The sequence below is a fragment of the Camellia sinensis genome, chromosome 8 (assembly GCF_055761805.1).
Source record: "Camellia sinensis isolate YWXY chromosome 8, ASM5576180v1, whole genome shotgun sequence".
Taxonomy (NCBI): domain Eukaryota; kingdom Viridiplantae; phylum Streptophyta; class Magnoliopsida; order Ericales; family Theaceae; genus Camellia; species Camellia sinensis.
In genome coordinates this window covers 127,618,996-127,641,055 of record NC_138968.1, presented here as the reverse complement: position 1 = coordinate 127,641,055, position 22,060 = coordinate 127,618,996, and the positions used below count along the sequence as shown (strand labels likewise).

General features: G+C 31.4%; 2 protein-coding genes across 3 annotated transcripts; both read left to right on the top strand.

Moving 5' to 3' along the window:
• Nucleotides 1–319: 319 nt before the first annotated feature.
• LOC114258840 (putative protein phosphatase 2C 33) lies at nucleotides 320–13,689 on the top strand. The gene is made up of 6 exons (XM_028198842.2): nucleotides 320–593; nucleotides 1,188–1,601; nucleotides 3,094–3,483; nucleotides 3,575–3,692; nucleotides 11,743–11,966; nucleotides 12,905–13,689. The coding sequence occupies exons 2-6, from the start codon at nucleotides 1,356–1,358 to the stop codon at nucleotides 13,373–13,375; spliced, it is 1,449 nt and encodes a 482-aa protein (XP_028054643.2). The 5' UTR covers nucleotides 320–593; nucleotides 1,188–1,355; the 3' UTR covers nucleotides 13,376–13,689.
• A 502-nt stretch (nucleotides 13,690–14,191) lies between these two features.
• Nucleotides 14,192–21,048, top strand: LOC114258841 (transmembrane protein, putative (DUF2358)). Of its 2 annotated transcripts, none has more exons than XM_028198844.2 (5): nucleotides 14,192–15,895; nucleotides 18,053–18,279; nucleotides 19,984–20,064; nucleotides 20,206–20,556; nucleotides 20,776–21,048. In XM_028198844.2, exons 1-5 carry the CDS (start codon nucleotides 15,748–15,750, stop codon nucleotides 20,875–20,877), a joined length of 909 nt encoding a protein of 302 aa, XP_028054645.2. In that variant the 5' UTR covers nucleotides 14,192–15,747; the 3' UTR covers nucleotides 20,878–21,048. The 2 variants fall into 2 exon arrangements, with proteins under 2 accessions (XP_028054645.2, XP_028054646.2); XM_028198845.2 differs by having other exon boundaries at nucleotides 15,583–15,895; nucleotides 20,637–21,048.
• Nucleotides 21,049–22,060: the final 1,012 nt, after the last annotated feature.

The window sequence follows — 22,060 nt, the reverse complement described above, 5'->3', positions numbered from 1 at the left end:
TGTTGCCTATCTATTGAAATATTTCCATTTCTTATCTGTTCAGATCAATTTTTTATCTATTCAATTGAATCTGTTAAAATTTTATCTGTATAAAATTATATTTGTCCATTTTTTTTCTATTTGTTTATTTGTTGAATTTATTATGTCTTGATTTATACATTTTAAAAAAATTAATTTTTGATTATTTATTTATACATATGCTATGTGTATGTTTATATCATTAAATTATCAAAAGTTAAAAAAATATTATAAAAAAAATTATTCATAAAATATTTCAAATATAAAAATTAAGATTTAGGAAATTAAATATTTAAAATAATTTCCTCTCCTAATTCCTTGTAAATTAATAATAAAAAAATTCTCAAAGTTTTCGGGTCCAATTTGCTCGATTGTATGGCACTGCTACGGTCGTGAGACGATTGAGTCTGACGTTGTTGGCGCTGGTCTCTCAGACAGAGGAGAGAGAGAGAGACAGAGAAGAGAGAGAGGGGCGGCCTTCCTCTGCTTTTCTATTCGTTTGTTTCTCTCTCTAAAAAAACACTCTTTTTATCTCCAACTCCCTCACCGTGTTTTTTGCAATCTCCGTTTTCTGGGTTTGTTACCGATTTTCCCTCTCTATTACTCAACTCAACCTGTCATCCATTTTTCTTTTTCCTCTCCGAATCTCTCTCTACTTTACATTCCATCATCACCTAGTTTCTCTTCTACTTTGTTAATCACTCCTTTTCATTTGTGGGTTTTCTTGGATTGATTGAATCGTTTTTCTTTTTTCAAGATTGATCTGGTCAGGTGGTCTGGTTTGATCATTTAAACTTGAATTTGATCGTGGGTTTTTATAGAATTCGGAGTAATTGTTTATGGGTTTGGTGAATGTGATATTGTTTTCGATCTCTTGATTTGGGTTTGCATTGCATTTGCAAGGGAAAAGAAGAGAAGAAGACAATTCGATTTTTGTTTGTTAAAAGCGAAGTATCTATAGATCTGATCTATACACCTTTTAAAACTTTTTCCATATATTTGTTCTTTATAAAGTGCCATAATTCGATTCTATGTGTTTATACCCTTTTAGGGGTTGTTCATTGTTTAAAGTGATTTCCTTTTAAATGTTGAAAGATTTGACATTTGAATTCGAGTACTGTTCTCATCGTCGCGGATTAAGCTAATTCGATTTATTTGCATAATTGTAGATAGATAAGGGTGAATTTTGTGGATTAATCTTATAATTAGGCCGCGAAATCCAAAGGGTTTTCGGGGATTTCCTTGAAGGCGTCGTGACGGATTCGTCTACCGAAAATAGGGGGTGTGATTGTTTGGCTGGTCTGGATTGCTTATTGAATATCATCAGGGCCCTGAGCATGGGGTCCTGCTTGTCTGCTGAAAGCAGGAGCCCTCTCCTCCCTAGTTCCCCTCTGGGAATTAGGAAGAGGAAGAGCTCGAAAAAGAGGATGGGGTCTCGGAATTCTTCGTTTGATTACAGGAGGGAAGAACAATTGCATAGGATTCCGGGGCGGATGTTCTTGAATGGGTCTAGTGAAGTTGCTTCACTCTTTACCCAACAAGGCAAGAAAGGGACCAATCAAGATGCCATGATTGTTTGGGAGGTTTGCCCTTGTCACCCTTTCATTTCCTATTGGTTTTATTGTTCAAATGGTTGTTGAATCCTGCGAATTTTTAATAGAATTTGCATATGTGCTTCTTGAATATATTAGTGTATGCTTTTCTGATAATTTCTGCAATCTAAATATATGCTGAGGGACTAATCTAATTTAAGATTGCTGTTTTTTGGTAAAGGGCTATTTGAGACTTCCTTTTGTTTACATGATCCATTTTTTATTTTTTTTATTTTTTATTTTTTATTTTTTTATCTTGGGGTACGTGTTTTATTACCCAAAAAGAAGATATTACAATGTGGCTCAAGGCTCTTATTCATAGTTATAACAGATCATATGATCATGGACTCTCCAGCCCAAAACCTAGTCAAAATAAATGAAGTCTGTTAAACCTGATTGACTATGGAAGGAATAAAACCATAAATTAACATGTGGCCACCCACAAACAAAACCAAGCAACTGCTCATATGAAACAGTCCTCCACTGGTGACAAAAAATCAGTCATTACAAGGACACAAAGCTCCAGCTGTTTAGCAGAGCAAAAGGATAGGGGGAGAGATGGACTAGAAGGAGCTACCTCCTGTATAAGTCTTTAGGGTAAGGTGCTATAATGCTATTTTTTTATATGATGCCCCCCCATCTCTTAAACCATTCCTTATTCTTTCTCGGGTTTGGGGTAAGTAACAGGGCTACAGATGTTCTTGTGTCTAAAGAAATACATCAAAACATAGGTAAGGAACTCTAGGATCTGAATTCTCTATCTCGTTGCTCATTTTGTTTAATAAATTGGCAGTGTCCGATTCTAAAAAAAATTATTAGGACATATTTGGACGCATGTTCCACACATGACATAAGTGTCCTGCAAGTGTTGGAAGCATCCGACGTGTGTTGGGAAGTATCCGTGTGTTGTACACTGATACACCACCTTCTTAGAAGTGTCCATACTTTTTAGTTGGCCATGAATATTTGATTGCTTATTCTAATGTACATTCATATATATTTTAGAATGGGAATGTACCCTTGTGTTACATTACATAGTATATCACTAATTTGACAAATCAGAATCTCAACAAATGAATTATTATTATTATTATTGTAGAACTAGAAAATGTGGAGTTGATTAAGTTCACAACAAAGGGAAAATCTCATCCAAAATGATTTTTGAAAGATATCCATTCTTCATTACTGATGGGCACACTTTCCGAATTTGATGTTTAAAGAGCTATTTGTGTTTCCATAGTATTTTTTAGGCACAATTAGAGAAGGCTAAAATATTAATAATTTGTTTTTTTTTTTTTTTTGCATGTCTACATGTTTAGTTTTTGTTATTATAATAGTCAATCAGTGTATGCTTCACAGTAGCTCAGTCAAACTACATGTATTTCAACTCTGTCCTTCATAATATTTGACTTTGTTATTATTGTCTCAAGTTGGTAGTTAGATGGACATGCTATTTACTTACTGTTACAAATTGAATTTCCAGAACTTTGGCTCGAGAACTGACACAGTCTTCTGTGGCGTTTTCGATGGTCATGGTCCCTATGGTCACATGGTTGCAAAGAGAGTAAGAGATTCCCTTCCCTTGAAATTGAGTGCTCATTGGGAAGTTAATATAAAGGGTGACGAAGTTCTCAGAGAGATCAGTCTTAATATCAATGGTAGCATGAACTCTGAAGGTACTTCTTTTATATCTGCTGATGAAGAATCCAGGCCATCCATTGCTGTTGAAGAAACAGAGAAGCAGCCAGAGATCTTTCAGACACTGAAAGAGTCATTTCTGAAGGCATTCAGAGTCATGGATAGGGAACTAAAAATGTATACAAATATTGATTGCTTTTGCAGTGGGACGACAGCAGTAACACTGGTGAAACAGGTCCTTTGACTGATGACTATTTAAAATTGATGAGAAAAAGACTTTGCGGAGATTTCTTCCGAGTAAGTAATGCGTTGACTGTTTTGTACAGGGCGAGTATCTTGTGATTGGAAATGTTGGGGACTCGAGAGCTGTGCTGGGTACCAGAGATAAAGATGATTCTCTTCGTGCGGTTCAGTTAACAGTGGACCTCAAACCAAATCTTCCAGGTATCTCTCTCTCTCTATATATATATATATATAATTGTGTATATGTATAGGTTTTTCTATAGTGCTCTTGTGCTTGTAAACTATATAGATAGAGAGCACAAAGGAGTTGGATAAAGAGATAATTGAAGATTTTGTATTTTTATGTGTTGTGCTTTAATTAGGGTTTTATTTCTTAGTTTTTTTTACCTTATTGGATTTTTTAAGTTAGCCTATGTATGGATTTTATGTAATGATTTATTATAGTTGATGCTTGAATATTGAAGAATTGATATATTGTCTTGGATTGATTTCCCCGTTTTCCTCCCTACATTTACACATTCTTCTTCTTCTTCTCCATAATTCTTCTTTTCTTCTTCTTGGTGCTACATCATATATGCTGTAAGATGTTAAGCTAAATACTGAAAATTGGTTTGAGTTGTTTTGAAAATAGTGTTCTAGGGCTTGAAACACTTCCCATGAAGGTTTTTTTGGGAGTTGCAAGACGTATATTGTGTAAGTATATTTTGTCATATGTTAAGCTACATATTTGTGCTGGTTTACATGGACTCATCAAAATAAATCAAATGCCTGCGTTAGATGCCCGATCCGACACTTGGACAATGGTGTGGGATATGTGTCCGATACTTTCCATCGAACACTTCTTATGTATTTTTGTTTAACACTATCTTGTATATTGTTGTATAATTGTTATAAAGTTAAGTAAAATTCTTTTTTTGATATTATATGTTGCATATAACATCATTTTATCTCACTTAATGGATCAAAAATATAAAATATGACCCTTAAATTTGAGGTTTGTGGGTCTGACCCCTAGATATGCACCGGCACCTGCGCACCCGTCCATGTAACGCAGTTTGGGAAATAGGATTTTTTAATATATATAACAACTATATGTTTTGTTTGTAAATACATATATGTATGCACTATGTCATTGATAATTGAATATGTGCTTTCCAAATAAGGACCAATATTTACTTTGTGAAAATATTTTGCTTGAGACATGAAGCTGCTGTGCCACCACTCTTCCATTTATTCTTGTAATTGTTCTGCTTGCTGTTTCTTAGCTTTTTTAATTTATATAATGGAGAAGCTTCTCGTAAGAATTAAAACCTAGACACGTTATAGACACTGCATGGCAATTTTTTTTTTTAAAATACAGTACACTTAAAATATTTATATTTTTGTAAATTTATTTTATGTCGAATACATGAATAGTTTATTCAAAGGTAATATATGTATTAAAAAAAAAAGAAAAAGAAGCAGCATTACACTAATTAAAATTAAAAAAACCATATATTCCATAACTTAAATATCAAGATGTCATTTACGTTACAATTGTATTTTAAAGAGTGTAAAATAATTGTAGAACATTGCGTATGTGGACTCATCAATTACTTCTTGATGAACTGGGTAGTTTTTGTGCATTCGTGGGCTCCCCATATTTCCCAACAAGTGGTCTTAGAGTCGATGACGACGATTTATGAGAAGATTTTTCTAGCTAAACAGTTGTAGGCAGTTCACGTGAAGACTTTTGATGGAACAAGAAAATCCATTAATAACTCTCAATAGGGCACGGAAAATCTAGGTGCACACAATTGAATGGCCTATGACATGGTGATTCTCGATGGAGTCTCACATCAAATTAAATGTAAATAGAGTGGGTCTTAATATGGCAAGGCCTTGGGTCCTGGGGGTGTGCTCCCTCTAAGGTTCAGGGATCGAAACCTCTTTAAGTGTTAACAATTTCTTGGGGTCATCGGACTAGGGAAAAATCCTTAAATTAACTGTGGTGCACTTGCGGGAAACTCCTTGTTGAGTGCCTGTGCACCCCTAGGGATTGGTCGAGCTTTGATTCGGACATCCCATTGCCAATCAAAAAAAAAAAATATACAATAAATTGAAAGCTTTTAAATGATTATAAGTTCCAAACATTGTGTGTTGGGCTTTGGGTTCTCTAGCTGATTGGTCTGTGTTGTGCTCACGAACTGCTCGGTTTTCTTAACAAAATAATCACAATAAAAGATTTCAAATTATTTCAAAACTTCAATTCATAATACCCTAAACATGCTCAGTTTGAAATTCTATATTTTCCATTTTTCCTTTTTTCATGCTCGTCATCAATCCTCTATAAGATTGCACTTGTTGAAAAGAAACCATTACTTTGATTAGACAAGTAGTGTTCTGAAGTAGATCTATACACAAAATTTGTAAGTCATTTTTGAGGAATTGTAACTTTATCACTTAGCATAAATGAAGAAGTTTCATTTATGTATTTTAAGTAGTTCTTTGAGTAAATAGTAGGAAACATGAGTGCTACGTTACACGGACTCTTCGGATTTTTGGACGTATCCGTGTCGACACGACATGGGTACGGGTGCGGGTACCGGATATGGCTCTTTACAAACAAATATGGCAAAAGAAACGAAAGGGGAGAGAGAAAGAGAGAACTTAGTCGCTGTTTGAAAGGGTGTAGACATCGATCTAGTTGCTGACTTCGATCCCTCTAGTTGCTGACTTCGACGGCTTCAACTTCGACATTGATCTTCTTTGCTTGATGTTTGATCTCCTCTCTCTCTCTCTCTCTAAGAGATAACAAAATAAATCATATATAATATTAATTATTATATTATAAAATAATTATCTACACAAATTATTATTTTATTTATATATATAAAATAAATCATCTATTTTTAAAAATATATATAATATAAATTATTTTATGCCTAAAATAATTTTTATATGTTATATTTTAGGATAAATTACAAATACACCTCCTGAGATTTACTTAAATTACAAATTACCCCATGTGGTTCTAGAAATTACATTATGCCCCCATAAGGTTTCTAATTTCATAACAAATAGGTCATTTTATTAATAAATCATCAAGTTAATTAATATTTTTTAATAATGTTAAAATTTTATTTGAATTAATAATTCAGATAATTTTATTATTATATATGTGAACAGTTAGGAATTTCACTTTTTCAATTAATTCTGTTAAATAAAAAATTATGGCAGGGAGGTATTTGTAATTTTCTAAACCACAAGGAGCAAATTGTATGTTAAGCAAACCTCAGGGGATGTATTTGTAATCTATCCTATATTTTAGTAGGATGCCTAAAAAATACATAATATTTTTTTGACACATTCATGTTTAGTCGTATCTACCTGCACCCGGCACTCATACCCGAGTCCATTTAACGCAGCTCAAGTGTTGTGTTAATGTCCAACACAGACATTGACATGAGACAAACACTTGTCCTAACGTGTTCTATTATTTTTAATGTTTTTGAAATACCATATACTTATTGGACGCTCACTTCCATTCCCTGGACAAACATGAGACACATCTAGTGCTTGTTTGGCATGTGCACATGCTATTTTAGCACATTATCCTATTTGGGTCACAATCATCTTATTTGGGTCACATCACCTCTCTACCACATCTTATGCTTATTTGGGTCACATTTTTTCATAAAAAGTCAAAAAATATACTAATCTAGCACTTCCCAAACAATTGCCTAGTGTTTTGGCACGAGTTTGATGAAAATATAACGAAGTTAAATGATTTGAATCATATATGTTTACCCCCCTTGGGTGTTTTAATACTTGAAACCTTCTAATTTAGTTTATAAAAACTTAAAAGGATTCTAAAAGTAAGACATTAGGACTTTCTATTTCTACTTTTCGTTATATACCTTTTTAATTTTTATAAATAGATTTTATCTATAGTTGTGTCCCCACTTTGTCCATGTCTTAATGTTTCGAATATTGCTAAGTTGGTGTGTCTATTCATGTGGTATGTGTGTGCCACGTCCATAATCATGCTTCTTAGGCTAAATATAATGGAGTTTTTATTTTATTTTATTATTTATTTTTTATCTATTTGTCATTATCTGTTCGCATTTAATGATCAGAACCATTTGATTTTCCTTTGTCAGGCTTTCTTATGATTTCGTTTGTGATATCATTCAAAGGATGCAACTATCTAAGCAACTTATTTCATAGCAGTTTTTCTGTATGTCTAATTGACTTTCAAATATTTAAACTAAACTTCTTATTTGTTAAATCTACACTTGACTTTGTACATCCCATTTTTTTATTGCAGAAGTATAAATGCCAAATTTCACCTAATTTTTGTTTAATATTCTTTTGAATGCTAAACCAATTAACCATAATCTTAAGTTGGCAAGTTTCCAAAACATTTAGATCTCCAAATTTCTTTGTTTTTTTTTAAGGGACACTTACCAATTAGTCTTATTAACTAGACCTATTTATCTACAGGTCCTAATTGATAAATTTATCATTGTAAATTTAATAATAAAAACAAAAGAGACCGATAAATTTATCACTTGATGAATTTATCAACAAGACTTAATGGGTAATTAGTCCCAAAAGCTCTGTTATCAGAATCTTACGATTCGCGATTCGATTCACGATTCGATTCGCAATTTTTGCAAAATCGATACGAATCTAAAGGTGAATCTCTAGTGAATTGCATGATTCACAATCGATTCACGATTCGATTCACTTTTTACGATTCATGTAATTTTTAAAATTATTGTGTCCGACATATTTTCGACTCTATTTTTCCTCCATCTTTTTAGTAAAAATGACATAATACAACTTCTAATAGCGTTTAATACCAAAATAACCAGTATATATACATGATTTGTTGTTATTTTAGTGATCATGAAGTTTTTAATATGATTCAATTAGATTTAGTCAGACCCAACATATTTTTAACATTTCTTCTCTTTTTTTTTTTCCTTTAAAAAATCGTAATATATCTTCTAAAGATGTTTAAGATTAAAATTACACTATGAATTATCTATTGCTATTTTATTAAATTAAATATTACATCTATGAGGTCAGTTATACTTTTTAAAATATTTTAGGCTTTAAAAAAAAAGATTCTGAATGATTCTTTCTTATTATTTGCTCACTGTCACTTAGAAAAGTATGTGTGTTTATTGTCCAAATATCAATATCATTATTAATTATTGTTACTTTAGAAATTGATAGTTAGTCTATTTGGTTATTATTTTTATTAAGAATGGTTATAAGAAATATCTAAAAAAGAAAAAAAGGTAAGATGGTGATCTTACATAGGAACGTTTGTTAACTTCTTACTTATTAAATTACGTGATTATCATTCAAAATAACATTTTTATTGATTTAATTCTAAATATTTTATATTCATAAGATATATTTAACATCTAAATGTGTAAATATATGTTTTTTAATAATTTAGAAAAAGTGACTGAATCTTCACGAGTCACGATTCGATTCGATTCGCGATTCGGTACGAGACTATTTCGATTCTCGATACAAATCCCAATTTGACAACTATGCCCAAAAGTATGATCTATTTGTATTTACTCTTTTTTTAATTTATAGCCAAATCTGAATGCATGCCAGATTATATAATGGTTCATTTGGGATCCCTATTTGAGTCTGAAATCCAATTTGGTACCATATATATTTTTTTAAATTTTTTTTATATAAGTATTTAAGTAAGCACCAATTTTAAATGGTTGTTCCTACTTTACACACACCTTGTTTGACTCATTAATGTTGCATGTTGAATTAAGCAATCATTTTGAAGGATTTGTGAATATTTCTCTTGGTATAAATCATTTTTTCATTCATTGATTTTATTATACAAGTTTTTAATATATATATGCTTCTCAACCTAAAACATGCTTGAGATATGTATGCAAACTAAAATGGGGGTCAAGTCGAGCATGAGTTGGGGCACACTATTGAGTTCTCACTACATGCCAATTAATTGTTAAATCTAGGTTGAGTTTGGATGGCATAAATCTGGAAGGGGGAATGAGAATGTTATTACGGGGCCCCCATGATTCCATCATTTCAAATGGTATTGGAATAGGAAAGTGATTCTTGATTCCCAACTCACGTTGGTATTGTTTTCTCAAACCAATTAGGAATTTGATCCACTCACCTTTCATGGTAATATCAGATTCAAGCCTAATCCAAAAAAGAAGGAAAATGTGGTCTAATAAATTTCCTACTATACTTTATATGTAGAACACAACAAACTAGAAACCCTATTCTCTCTCTCTTTCTGTCTTCAATCTGTACCTTTTTCTCTCCAATCTCTTTCTGGTTTCCATACTCGAACTTCGTAGCTATCTTTAGGTGTCTCTTTGACTTGCTCACTTTTATTTTTTTGAAGGAGAAAATTATTCAGTGTGTTTGGTTTCAGTTTTCTAAAAATTAAGTTTTTTTATTTTTTGTATTTTTTTGTTTTTAATGAATATTTTTAAAATTTTAAGCAATTTTTTTATTTTTTTAGACGCACTTTACTTAGATGTATCTAAATAGTAAAATATTTAAAAAAATTAATAAATACATAAAAATACGAAAAATGTACTAAATTTTTATATTTTTTGGTATTTAGTGTATTTTTAAAAGATTTTTTTTCACATATATTATACTTTTAAAGTGTATTTATGTTAGGTGTGTCTAAAAATTAAAATCAATTGCTTAAAATACTAAAAAAATTCATTGAAAATATTAAAATACAGAAAATAAAAAGTAGAATTTTCTGAAAACCAGAACCAAAGAAAGTGATTCTCTTTTTATTCCAAATTTCTTAGTTGATGATGAAGTGAAAGCAATTGTTAATATGTAGCTAAACATGCAGGCTGTATTTCATCCAAAATAACATAACCAAGAATTGAACTTGTCATTGATCCACATTAATTGCTAAACTTTTCATCCAGAACTGTAAGGCTTCGATTTTGGAGCATAATAGAATCAACAAGACATTGAGGAGAAGGTGTTGAGCTAAGAAGCACGGACAAGGACAATTTTCAAAAAAAACATGACATGACACATGGGAACACACACAAAATATATAGTTTTATATATTTATTATTTCTCATAAATATGAATATGTCATTCATAAATAATAAAAAAATACAATATTACATAATTTCTATATATTTACATTGTTTTTATTTTGTTATTATATGCTAAGTTATTTTCTTCAAATTTATAATTAGTTTCATGTATGTCTAATATGTGTATTTAAGTGTCCAAATTGAAGATACGTTTTGACGAGTGTTGGACACGTGTCATGAAGTGTCCAACACGGACGTGACAGGAATACGCTACCTTCTTAAAAGTGTCCATGCTTCTTATGTGTTGAACAAAAGGTGTTTTCAACAATTAAATAAAATCTCATTACTTCCATATGTTTTAAATGATTACACCAAACACTTATAAATTGTATTTTAACACTTGAATGAGATTATCTCAGGTATTAGCTTACTGGATATTGGATTCTTAGTAATGATATTCCCACCCCCCCTCTTGATTTCGGCCATCCAAACATAGCCGTAAGTCAGCGATTTGTTGTAGCAGCTGGTATGAGGCTTACATGATGCTGAGGAATTAAAACAATCACATAAATTTGGTTTTTTAATGTCTTGTTGGTATTATCTTCACTAGTTAAACAGGAAGCCTTGTACATACAAATTGAATTTTTTTTTAGGGTAAATTATACTGACACCCCCTGATATTTGATCCAATTACATTCCACTCCCTGACGTTTTGAAAATTACATTCTCACTCCTGTGGTTAATAGTCTCATTTCATAAGCCCCCATACTTATATAAAAGGCAATAACTCCTAGTGGAAAAACAGAGGAAATTACATTAAAAAAAAAAAAAAGTAAAGCAAAGGAAAGGAAAGAAAAAAAAAAAAAACAGACAAAGTAAAACAAAGCATGAAAAGAGAGAGTGCATGAGTTTAATGTCTTCATTCTGTCTAAATAATTATAATGACAGGAGGGTTAGTGTAATTTCCCAAACATTACGGAGTGATATGTATTAAACTTAAATCTCAGGGGGTGTGAGTGTAATTTACCCTTTGTGTGTGTGTGTGTGTGTGTGTGTGTGTGTGTGTGTGTGTGGTGTTTTCTTCCTATTCTTTTTCGTATTTTCAATCGTAAATGAGGAATACCTATGGAAGATCTATTGTTTTAGTTCTAATTCATTTCTTCATTTTCAAATTGTAGCTGAAGCTGAGAGGATTCGAAAATGTAGGGGGCGTGTTTTTTCCCTTAAAGATGAACCTGAAGTTGCCCGAGTTTGGCTGCCAAACAATGACTCCCCTGGACTTGCAATGGCCCGGGCTTTTGGAGATTTCTGCCTCAAGGATTTTGGTTTGATCTCTGTGCCTGAAATTACTTATCGATGTCTAACTGAGAAGGATGAGTTTGTCGTCTTGGCTACAGATGGGGTATGAAACCCAATTTAAACTCTTTTAACAATTTTCTTTGTTTACACTCTATTTTGCAACCTAGGAGAGAAAAGAAATGAAATGATTGCACAAGTTAGAGCATCTCCAACGGTGCATCTTTTTTTTTCACCAAATTTAAGTAAAGACTCCATTTGATATCAATTGCTTCAACGGAGGATTTTGAGCATGCATCAAAACACCGGTCGACCGGGCGGATATCCGGCCGGTTGATCGGCGATTGTAATTTTTTCACAAATTTTTGTAAAGAGGTGGTCATCTGAGAAGACAAATTCAACGGCTATGAACAATGAAATGATGAAAGGTCCTAGGTATCCTCAATTTGGTGAAAGATTTTTGATATATTCGATTTGATATTCATTTGATGAAACCATCGGAGCAGGAAAAATGTGGTTTTTTCATCAAATTTAAATTTGATGAAAGAATTGATGAACCGTTGGAGATGGTCTTAGGAGAGAAAAAAAAAGAAGAGAAAATTTTTTGTTTTTCTCTCCCTCCTATTTGGATAAAAAGGAAAGAAAAGATGGAGAAAGCAAATTGTTTCATGTTATATTATCTTACCAAAATAACTTTTTATCGGTGCCAATTTTTAATTTTTTTTTTTTTTATTTCTTCTATATCTGATAGGGCAGTTTTGGTATTATGAAAAAATAGTAATTTGTTGTTTTCTTCTTCTCCCAATCTCTCCTACACTGTTGGAGAGACTCAAAATGAGGATTATACGAAAATTGAGTCTCTCCATTTCTTCCCATTTCACCCCATTTATCTCCTTTTTACTAATCCAAACAGGTGATATAAGCCAAGAAAAATGCATTTCTTTTCTTTTCTTCCCAAGTCACCCAGTCCAAATCGGATGTAAGTTTTTTATTTTATTATATTATATTATTTATTTATTTATTTTTATTTTTTTTTGTGCACAGATTTGGGATGTGCTTTCAAACAAAGAAGTGGTAGACATTGTAGCTTCTGCCCCGGCACGTTCGTCCGCAGCTCGAGCTCTTATTGGGTCTGCAGTTCGGGCTTGGAGGTGCAAATACCCTACTTCCAAAGTTGATGATTGTGCCGTGGTTTGCCTCTTCCTAGATTCAAACTCGAACAATTTCTCTACTGCTTCAAATGCCAAATCCAATGAGAAGATTATGTCAATGGATCAAACCTACATTGATGGTGAGAAAGACGATCCTTCTGTCCCTGCCAGGCTGGATCGTTCTGGCACCGTTCGACCTTGTGAAGAAATTCATCCAGAAAGAAACAAGGACATGGAAAACGAGGAAGCAATGCAAATGGACTCAGAAAAGGACTGGTTAGCTCTAGAAGGAGTGTCTCGTGTAAACACACTATTGACTTTGCCAAGGTACATCCCTGGAAAAGAGAAGAAAGTTTCTTCATAGACAAAAGCTTGGAAATGATAAAGCCAAAAATGTATCACTTGGATTTGCTTTTTTGTTCATTGATTTTTTTTCACCATTTTTGCACTTCCTAGTTACGCCGTCTCTATTTATGGTTTCTTTTCTCTACTAAAGAAAAAAGAAGGGAAAAAAGGTAAGTGATCGATGTTTATTTAGGACATGGAGATGTGGCCCGGCTATATTAGAGTGTCTGGGAAATCATCTTTTTTCGTTTTTGTTTTTGGCTTTTCTCCAATGTGGATAGAATTGGAATTTTGTAAAATTGTTCATTTTGGTCGTTAAAATTTTTCTTGTGATTTGTTGGGTTGTCATTTATGTTAAAAATAACCTATTGTGGTGATGAAGCCATTCGAGTGAGCTTGCAAGATTTGATTCTCAAGTTGTGTTGCTTGAATTATTTTGAGTGGCATTGTATCAAGTTATGTACTAATTTTGAAAGCAGACTGAGACTTCTTATTTTGGTAGGTTGATTGGATATTGCAAGAATATGAATAGTGGGCTATATATGAATATTGTATTGTGTATAGAACGGCTACAATTACTGGAATTTTTGTGCACTGAAATTATTGATTTACGTTGTGTTTAGTTAGAAGATTTGATGAAAGAAATAAAAAAAGAAGAGAAAATGCAATTTCACTTTTTGTTTAGTTATAATAGAAAATACCGTGAGAAGGAAATGTAATTTCATTTTTTGTCTTTTAGGTTCACTTTTGCTTCTTTTTTTTTTTCCTTCAATTTTCAAGTCAATCAAACATAATCTAAAATTCGAATCCTATCAATTGTTTTTCATTTTCTTTTTATTTTCCTTTCCTTTTTCGTTTTTTTTCATTAAATTCTTCAACTAAACCCAACTTTAAAAGAAAATATTTACATCTACATGATAATTTTAGTGCACAAAAAATTCGATTTAGGTGTAGTTTTCCTTGTAGGTACCCTCCCATACCCCAAATCTCATAAGAGCAATGCTATAAATCAGTAATTTGTCATCACTAATCCTATCACTAGTGAGGTGGCAATTGGAAAAAAAAAAAAGAAAAAGCCAAGGCATAAACACACTGGGATTTACTGCCACATCATTAGAGCCATTACTAATTAATGGTTTAAAACATTACTCATCTCATAATCTCACCGAAGCCGATTTCTAGAGCATATATATTTGTTTTGGAGTAATTTCTATTGAATTTCCTATCATTTAGGGTTGGTTAAGGTGAAAAAAATTAAAGTGTTTGGAAATAGTTTTTAATTTTTTTATAAAAAAAAAACTTACAAAAAATAGAGAGACGCAAAATTAAATTTTGATTTTTTTTTAGTGATTTTTTTACTATAATAATTTATTACTAAACAAAAAGTTATATAATCGATTTGTAAGTTTCCAATTTAAAAGTTGATTTTAAATCATATAATTTTATTCGAAAGTTAATAATCAAACAAAAAAATGTATGAACTATAAGAGAAAAGAGGTCTAAAAATTCTTCGTGACCGTTTTATTTCAAATTATGATATTCATTATTTTATTTATAATTTTAAAAATATTATTACCACATCATTATTTTAGATGAATATTTTTATACAAATTTTTTTTTTTTGTTAGTAGTAAATAATTTTTCAATTTTAAAATAAGTTAATAGGAAAATTTTAATATACACTCTTTAAAAAAAGGTATACCATATGCACCTCTAATTATATCATTTTCTTTTTTAATTATGACTAATTTTCTTAATTAGTTATGATATTATTTTAATTATGATTCATAAATTTTTTAGTTATGTCTTGTATTGTATTTAGTTATGATATTATTTTAATTATGATTCATAAGTTTTTTAGTTATGCCTTGTATTGTATTTAATTATGATATTTTTTTTTTAAAGTTATGATTTAGAAAATTAAAATTATACTATTTTTTTTTAAACTTATAATTTACATAGAGTACACACTATTTAAAGAGTGTTTACTATAATATTTTCCAAAATAATAACATACTTGTTTAAAAATAATTAAAATAAAAATTAAAGAGGTAACCAAACAAACAAGCCCGAGTAATTTTTATATGCGGATAAAATATATATTATGTGATATATTCTACTACTGTGTCTGACTTTGATAATAACGTCCATTATATTTATGTGAGGTATTTAAAAAACAATAAAAAATATATATTATTATAATTGATGAAATATATTACCACGTATTACATATGGCCATACAAAAATTTCTCCCAGACATCACATGACACATCAGGCACCTTATCCTCCACACAAACATGGAGAGAAGATTTGGAGAGAGAGAGAGAGAGAGAGTGAGGAATTTGAGGGTCCAGTTCAATCCAAAATGTTTGGCAGAATGGGTTGTCAGAGATGACTGCTTCTAGCGCCTCCGCTTCCGCCGTGACCACAACCAGCTTGACCGGCGTGCATCTCCGCCGTAGAAGGAGAAGCAGAGTCACCTGCCGCTTCAACCGTTTCGATTCCCCCTTCTTTCATCGCCGCCAATTTTCATTACGAGGTTGCTCTTCTTCTTCTAATTCTTCTCCTCCTCTTCTTCCTTCATCAATTACTACTTACACTGACCAAATTTAATAGCCATATATTATATTCTAATCAGTTTACAATGTTTGGACTTTCGTTTTAACATCTACTTCATCCCATTTTACGCGTCCCAGCTAACTATGCACAAAGTTTTTAAAAAACATCCTTAATGATAAATTTAGAAGGAAAAAAAAAATCTTTTGTATTATTTGAAAATGTTTGTGATTTTTTTAACATAAATGTAAAGAAGGTTGGTTGGTATGGGAAAGTGATTATTAAAAATTTTATGTTGTGTTTGGTTAGGGGATTTGGAGAGGGATTTGAAAAAGGAAAGGAAAAATGTGTGTGAAATTAGGTAAAATGTAAGTATATTTTATTCGTATTTCATCTAACTTTTTCGTTTTCCTTTCCAAATTCCTTCTCAAATCCCCAACCAAACACAGTGTCAGCATCAGCATAGTAGACAACTCTAAGTTTTAGTTATAAATAAATAAATAAATAATACTAAAATGTCTCCTTACTTTTTTTATACATATTTTTATAAAAAAATTAAAAAAATATTAAAATATTATCTTCCCAAACGAGGCCACGTAAAATTGGATTTCCTTAAAAGTAAAGTACAGCATCTAAAATGGGACAAAGTATAATACTAGTTTAAGCTGCAAAGCTCTATAACTGATTTTCGTATTGATCAATTAATATGGGCAAAGGGCTAAAAGAATTTAGGATAAAGTGGTCAATGGTCATTTGTGATGGTAAAACAACACAATATTTTATATCTTATGAACTATTATGTGCTTTATTACTTTTCTTTTTCCCTCGTTGTGTGTCTCTTGTGCTTTATGAACACAATGTTTTATATCTTATGTTACTTCAAACTAAAATGAAAAAATAAACGAAGGCATTACCTAGCTTTGATGTTTTTTTAGTGTGGAGGTTTGGAAGAGTTGGAGTTGAACTCTAATATTATTTGTGAAAATGGTTGTCTTTAGATTTAAACTGTAATGGCAGGAATGGCGGAAGATGATCACGAATAGGAGGAATTGCTCATTCTCACTCTCGCTATCTGACTTTATATAATTTATAATAAAAAAAAAAACAGCACCGATTAATGTGTGTTTGGAAAAGAAAAGATTGGGTACATACACCGTAACTTGAACCCATAGCTTCATAGTTATTAGACCAAGATTTTACCACTGAATCAATTGTCACCCCTTAATATAATTTATCTTATACATTTTTTATATGTCATAAATAATACAATTTTTATGCCTAAAATAAAAATAATTTATTTTTGTCATATACAATGTAATTTATTTTATGCCTAAAATAATTTTTAATTTTTATTTGTTATATTTTTAACAGAATCTGTTATTCCTTATTTGTTATACTTTTATTTATTTATTTATTTATAACATATATATATATATATATATATGTCAATAAAAAATAAAAAAAAAAGTTTATATAGATAAATTAAAAATATTATCAATAAAAATAATGCATAAGCACTTACAATCTACGACTCTTTTAAGTGGTGCCATTTCCGTTTGGTGCAACTAAGGTTTAAACCATCCGTTTTTCTCACACTTGATAAGTTGACTTGTGAAACAAGCTATTGATCATTATACTACTATTTTTTATTTTACTTTAAAGATGTTTGAAACTTGTGTCTTTTTTTTTTTCTCCCGAGAATTTGAATATTCTAATGGTTGAAGATTGGTAACGTAGGTGCTCATAACTTGTTATGTCTTGCAAGTTGCCATGTGTGTAGGAGATTCTCTTTTAATGGCTTCTAGAGCCTCCAGCTAACATTATAGCACTTTTGTTCAATTACTTCTTGTATCTTTTATTTTTATTGTCCTTTTCCCTTTCAACTAGTTTACCATATTGATCACATTATGCAAATACCGACCACCGCCTCTTGGTTCTAATAAATAGCTTACTGAAACCTAATAATAGAGGGTGGAGGAACAATTATGATTGCATCGATGATAAATATTCTGTTAGATCTCAATAAATTTATTTATCATTTATTGACGGTCTTCATGGTAGAGTTGTGTTCATAGTGCTTTTATTTTGTAATAATTGTCTCGTTAGATCAAATATAATTATGTCTACCAACATGTCGCAGTTACTAATGATTCTAAGAGAACCGAATTGTCTCCGGATCCCACCACTGAAAGATCAGAAGCTGATAAGATTGTTGATGGTATGAACTTTGGTGAGCTTTGCAATGAATTTGAGTGCAATAGCAGCCCCTCTGTGGAAGCTACAGCAAGACAACTTGTTCGTGATATCTTAGAGCTTCGGGAAGGCAATCGTGCCCTTGGAACCTATGCAGTTTCTGTCAAGTACAAGGTATTTACATGTTCTGCATAGGATTTACCATGTAGCTAAAGTTTTTTAATGATTCTGAATAAGTAATCTTCATTATTTTTATGCAGGGAAATATGAAAATTTTAGGCTAGCTTCTTTTGCTTTTCCCCTCCTTGTTATTTGAAAAAAAGAACTGTATTTTACTGGCAAAAAAGACCTAAGAATCAAGTTTAACTTGGATGAGAGCTTTGTCGGAAATTTATGCTATAGATGAGAGACATCTTTAGAGTTCTATCACTGTTCCATTTTTTAGTTGAAGAATACATGCTACTGGAAAAAAAAAATTTGATCGATGAGGACATTATTCGCTGGATCTAGGCACTGTAGTCACTTGCTTAGGCAAATATGTAGTTTTGACACCTCTAATGTCTTTTTATTTATTTTTCTTTTCTTGGTTGGGGGACAAGCAGGCCCTGCCCAGAAATTTTTGAAGCCCAAAGTCAATAATTAATTAATAAATTTTTGGAGTTCTTCACATTTTTTTTTCATTAAATGAAAAAAAATGACAAAAAAAAATGAAGATAAAAGACAAAAAATTTGTAACAAAATCACAAAAAATATTTAGTATTACATTACAACAATTAATAATCATCGCTCTCCTTGCATTTTTAGAAGCAAATAAATCAATCATACTTGCATAATCTAGTTTTTTTGCAAAATCATTTTCAATGAATAACAATGCTACTTATTTTTAATGGGTCTTTCAATTTTTTAATGAGTCAATTTATTTTAAATTAGTTTGGGTCTTCCTTAAGCCTAGTTTGGGGAGTGGCTCTTTTAGTCAAAAAGTCAAAAAGTTACTAAAAGTTGTCACATCACCTCTCTACTTTTCTGCATATCTTTTCGTAAAAAGCCAAAAAGTTACTAAAATAGTCCGTTCCCAAACTAGGCCTTAATTTTTTTTTTGGATTTAAAATATACATAATATATTACAATAAATTATAATAGGAGGACCCTTTTTTGGGTCTATTTTCAATGGATAATAATGTTAATTTTTTTGAATGGGCCTTTTAATTTTTTAATGGATCAATTTATTTTAAATTAGTTTGGGTCTTCTTTAATTTTTTTACCTAATATATTATACTAAATCATAATAGAAGGAGGCTCATTTTTTAAATCTATTTTGAAGGGTCCTAGTCCATGACCTTGTCGGCGCATGCCCAGGGCCGGCACTGGGGACAAGTTTAAGATTCAAAGTGATGAGGCCCAGCAAGGAAAGGGAATTTTTTATTTTTTATTTTTTATTTTTTACAGCAAGACTATTTAGGTACGAACCCAAGTTGGAGATGCTTCACTTTCAGTAAAGCGGGTATTTATTTATTTGTTGATTTAACAGCCTTGATGTGTTCAAACTGGAATTCATTGGTCTCTGTCTGTTCTTGTAGTGGATTGGTGATTTCTTTTTTCTTTCTTTTCATTTTTAAAATTTTCTTATTGATTTGAAGTTTTGGTGTCATATCTTTCTGTGTAGCTGCACTTTCCCTTTTATCTGGTAAAATTCTTAGATCATGTTTGATCCATGTATCATCCATTTAGGCAGAAAGGTTCCCATGAGAAATTGATGTGTAGGTGACATGAAGAACAATTTGGAAAATTCATTTGTTTCTGTTATTACCATTGGCTTCTGGTTTGTTTGTACTTTTCCTTCATTCATTATCTTGACTTTTTCTGCAACATCAATTGCAGGATCCAGTTAGAAGTTTTACTGGTCGTGAGAAATATAAGAGACCACTGTGGATAACTGATGCTCTAGATAAACCCACTGTGGTGAGGATTCTATCTTGTACTAGTTTATTTATTGTTCAATGTTGTCTATAATAAAAAAAATACAATGTTTATTAGCTTAGGGTTAATTTTTTATTTTATTTTTTGCCTCGTAAATCTATCCATTTGCCCTTGATTTTGTAGAGTGTGCAGGAAATGACGATGTTGTCAACCAGTGTGCTTAGTATTAAGTGGACAATTAAAGGGAAGCCTAAATCTTTTCTTGCTGGTATGGGAGGAGACGTGATCATTAAAGTGACTTCTCAGTTTACTCTGAACCAGATTAGTGGCCAGGTGACTGAGCATGAAGAATTTTGGGATTTATCAGCATCGTCAGCCATTGCTCAGACTTATTTCTGGACATCACGGCGTCTTTTTGCTACGATTGAAGCTGGGAAAGATGTAGCTGACTTTGTCAAGAACATTACAAGCCGATTTACAACACAAAAAGAGAACTTAGAGATTTATCCAGACCCTTCTGGTGATCCAACGAAGGTAAGTTCTTCTTTAGAAGCTCTTCATGAACATATTCTCAGCCGATATACGCATATGATATTTATTTTGCTGATTGGTAGGTGAGGTGTACACATTAAAAAAGTGAATTTCCTTCTACAAATTTCTTTCCCAGTTAAGACATCTTAATGTTTAAAAGGAGTCTATTACTTTTCTTGTATGACTAACTGATGGGTTATGTAATATCTTTCTATGATTCAGTTCTTTGAAAGGGATGACAGTTTCCAAAGAGATGCATACCAAATTGCACTATTTTTGGCAGTTGTGTATTTTGTTGTACAGTTTTTGAGGACGACGCTGTAACGCAAGGACTACTACCTACTGTGCATTCTGCATCTGTATTAATTATAATTATTGGTATTTTATGACAATAATAGGTCATCATCAGCCAATAATGACAGTATTAAATTTTTATGTAAAGACCTTTTGTATATGTATATGATTTATGCTATATTTCATGTTTTACTTTGAGTATAGACACTTGTTTGACATCTCCTTCCTATTTACACATAATCTTATTTCTCAGTTGATTTTCCTACTATTAGGTACAAGTAAGTTGGCCTCTCGTGTATTTCTGGGTTGCGTTACGATTTTAGATTTGTGAATGAAAATTAAAAGTGAAGAATAAGATCCAAACACAGTCTTATCATGAGTATTGTTGTCTCATGTAAAAAGTTGGACAATGGAATAAGAAATGTGGTTATATATTGAATTTTTTTTTACACAGATTTAATTAAAATCTTACCCTTAAATCTAACCTTACTTTATTTATTTTCTTTCTGAAACAACATTTGGAGGGTTGTCTTGCGTCAAAGAGTTAGACAATAGAATATGAAATGTGGTTGAATAGAGAATTAATTATACAAATTTAATTAAAATCTTACACTAGTTATTTATTTATTTATTTTTCTTTCTTTCTTCTTGCTGCATAGAGATGCAACTTGTGATAGAATACAAAAGCATGACATTGTTGGCATAATCTGAGGACATTCTCATACGTTCTCTCTTTCTCTCCACGTGGCACAGGGGGGCAGACCAGCCCTAACCTTACCCGACCCAACACATTGAAGGGTAATTCATATAAATGTATATATATATATATATTTGAAAAAAATTCCCTTCAATCACAACCTACCACTTCATTGAAGAAAATTGTATCCACCACAACTGAACCTTCTCAACATCCTCCATCAAAACGAATCTATAGTGCATTGTCTTTAATACTCTCTATAAAAATAAAAATAAATGTTAGAAATTCTAAAAGTTTTATTAAATTTTTTATCAAATATTCCACATGAATGTATGTGAAATATTTAGTAAAAAATTTGATAAAATTTTAAAATCTCTAACATTACTTATAAATAAACATCATTTGTACCATAGAGAATTGGATTCCATCAAAACAACTCACTATAAGTGGGGGCCTAATCATTTTTGGGCTTTAGGCGATATGTTAAATTAAGGCCTTTTAGATTTTACTATATTA